Raw genomic sequence first — 3,094 nt, forward strand, 5'->3', positions numbered from 1 at the left:
GGGGGGGGGTCAACATTAACATGATGTTTTAAAACATGATAAAAAATTCCCCTATATGAAATTTAGATACTCCTGAATTTGGTTTATCATATTGCTCAAAGGCCCTGTTAGTCTGTCAGTTCTTTTCAAATATAGACAAGACTCAGTTTAGATAACTCTTTTTCTAACCCATTTTAATTACGTTCCTTTTCTTACACCTCCACCAAAAATTTCAGGGACAAAAAGTCTTGACAGCTCCCCACCATGGCCGGCCGACATCAGACGCGGGAATTGGACTCGGACCTCCACATTCTCGAGCAGCGAATTCTTCAACATATCGGCAGCGGCATGGACAGCACGATAGATGTTGTCTCAAACATTGCAGAGTACTGTGAGGGTATGTTATGTTGATAGCTTTCTGGACTTTGGAGCCAATGGCCCTGAGTCAAATCTCAAACTGAACGTTCTGGAACTTGAATCGTTTTTTAAGCCGATTGGTTAATGAGTTCAAACTCAGAAATAACGTAAAGCAAATGTCTGTCATACAGGGTTAAGATGGGTGACCATCGGATTGTATTCTTGAGCAAGTTGTGATAACCCTAATTATATAAAACAGGCAGTGTACGCTCAACTGGTGACCAGCAATGGCATGTTTGTGAAATTCTCTGCATTGGTGTAAAATAATGTATTTGGTATTCTTTGTTTGTATATGTACAGATAAATTGTGTGTTTGATTATAATTTATGTTGTATGTTTGCACCGTGATTCAAATTTCCCCCTGGGCATCAATAAGTGTAATGTATTATTTATTCTATATTTATGAACTACCACTTAACTCTTTCACCGTGTCAATTGTACAGGTGATGTTAAACTTAGGCAGGATGCTAGGACTATCATGGCCGACTATGTGCAGATGGAAGCGGAGGTGAAGCAGTATATTGCTGCTCTCAATCATGTCAAATCAATGGTAAGAATATTTTGTCGGCCAGCTATTAAAATGTGCTGAGCCCGAAATGTTGAAGCATTTTTATTGTTGCAGTTTCTGAACCCTTTGAACCCTGACCTCCTGACCCTATTGTGACCCCAATCCTGAGAGCACCAGTCCCTGGTCTTGATGGCTGGGACTGATCAGCTCATTAAACACTTCGCAAATAGCCGTAAATACACTTCGCTCCTTCAAACTTCACAACATAGACTCTCGATTTACTTCACGCTTCAATCCCACACTGTAGCTTGTACTTTATTCTTATTGAATAGAAAATAGAACCACACAATCGGAAAGGGGTGTTTCCCTTCCCCCTTCAACGGGGTCTCAGAGCATTGGGGAAGTAGAGCTGCCCCGCTCAAGTGGGATTGTAGGTTCGAAGTGTAAATCTAAATCTGTGGCATCACTCACATGTGCTCAAGTAATATTTTGTTGAAGTTCAAATTCTCCATGTTGAAAAAAAAAAGCAAGACACAAATGCATGATGTAGGTTTTAAAAAAAATTGAAACACTTTTTTCTCTCTCCTGTTCAATTTTGCTTTCTGGGATTTGTACATTTGAAGAGCTTTTCGGTGATGAGTAACTGTGTTTGGCTCTTTTTTACAAGGTGATGAAAATACATCGCAGTTTTATTGCCTTATTGTATTCTTATGTGACAGCGATGATGTGGTGTTCTTCTGTATTTCCAGTGTAACGTTGCGACTGTTTTTACCTTCAGACAGCTCAGAGATTTGATGAAGTGGACCATTCACTCAGATGGACATTTTAAGTCAATACCGCCAGGAGGTTGAATTAGTCAATCGTTAGTGAAGTGATTCAGCAAAATGTTCTAAACTGTTTTTGATGGGGGTTTTTCCTGTCCTCAGAGTAGCCGGTCAGAGGACGAAGTGAACCCGCGAGCGGAGTTTGACAACAAGATGACCCAGATTCAGTCTCAGGGGGACGTGGACGTGGAAGGCCACCCCAAGTTTCAAGCCATGGAGGAGCAGTTTGTCAATGTGGAAGACATAGGTACACCTTTCTTCACTGCCAAGAATCGCCATTACTTATTTGTAAATATACAGTCTAGCACACACATAGCAAAACACACACTTAGCAACCTCAGTGCTTTCTTGTCCTATCTCCATTTTTTTTGAAAATGTGACTTTTTCTTAAGCTCACTCTTTGTTATGAACTGTTTTCTCTGTTATTAAAAATAGAGATAGGACAAGAAAGCACTGAGGTATATATTCTTTGTATATTTCAAAAACATCATAGCAAAATGTGTACATAACGTAAGATTTCCACGTCCCGTCAATTCCGCTGTGTGTACATGCTAATGCTAGGCTGTACTTTTAAGGAATAAAAATTTTGTTTTAAAATACTGCTATGGTCAGTACCGTTAGTCCGGTTTGCCTCCTGGGGATCATGAGGTAAAAACATCTTCTCATTTTCATTTAACAAAAGGATTATCCTAACTTTAAAAAAAAATTATTTTTTTTAATGTATGTGTTTTCATACTTCCATCAACACAATTAAGATCATATAGGAGGCAGGCTTCCAACCAGGCCAACCCAGCCTGAGGAGGATACAACATCCCAGTGGAGAGACTGATAAGATAAGATAATACTTTATTATCCGCGAAGGAAATTTTTCTTGGCTGTACAGGACCGTAAAAACACTTGCAGGTACATATAAAAAAAATTAAATTATATATTGCTTTCATTAAAATTAAATATGAAAAGAGAAGTAAAGCTGACAAAATGTACATATCACTTCAGATACATCATTCAACCACATCTGATGTGGTGTGTACATTTTGTCAGCTGAGATACTCAATAGAAATTTTCTCCCAGCTCTTCTAATCCAACTCTAGCCTCCTGCTTATGAAAGCAAAGCAGCTAAATGCTACGCCACAGATGTTGATCCATACCCTCAGAACCACACTTCTGACAGTAGCAATACAGTGTACAACTTTACCTCTTACAATACAGTGTACAACTTTACCTCTTACAATACCATGTACAACTTTATCTCTCACCATACAGTGTACGACTTTACCTCTCATAATACAGTGTACAACTTTACCTCTTACAATACAGTGTACAACTTTACCTCTTATAATACAATGTACAACTTTACCTCTCACAA

General features: G+C 38.8%; 1 protein-coding gene across 2 annotated transcripts in view; it reads left to right on the forward strand.

Moving 5' to 3' along the window:
* Window positions 1-3,094, forward strand: part of LOC101848612 (E3 SUMO-protein ligase NSE2) — a 13,152-nt gene that overhangs the window by 7,720 nt on the left and 2,338 nt on the right. For both annotated transcript variants that reach the window (XM_005108319.3, XM_005108320.3), the window contains exons 2-4: window positions 216-376; window positions 840-946; window positions 1,831-1,975. In XM_005108319.3, the coding sequence (XP_005108376.1) occupies window positions 244-376; window positions 840-946; window positions 1,831-1,975 (385 nt within the window). In that variant the 5' untranslated portion in view covers window positions 216-243. The remainder of the gene's footprint in view (window positions 1-215; window positions 377-839; window positions 947-1,830; window positions 1,976-3,094) is intronic.

Source organism: Aplysia californica, unplaced genomic scaffold (assembly GCF_000002075.1).
Source record: "Aplysia californica isolate F4 #8 unplaced genomic scaffold, AplCal3.0 scaffold00678, whole genome shotgun sequence".
NCBI classification, from domain to species: Eukaryota; Metazoa; Mollusca; class Gastropoda; order Aplysiida; family Aplysiidae; genus Aplysia; species Aplysia californica.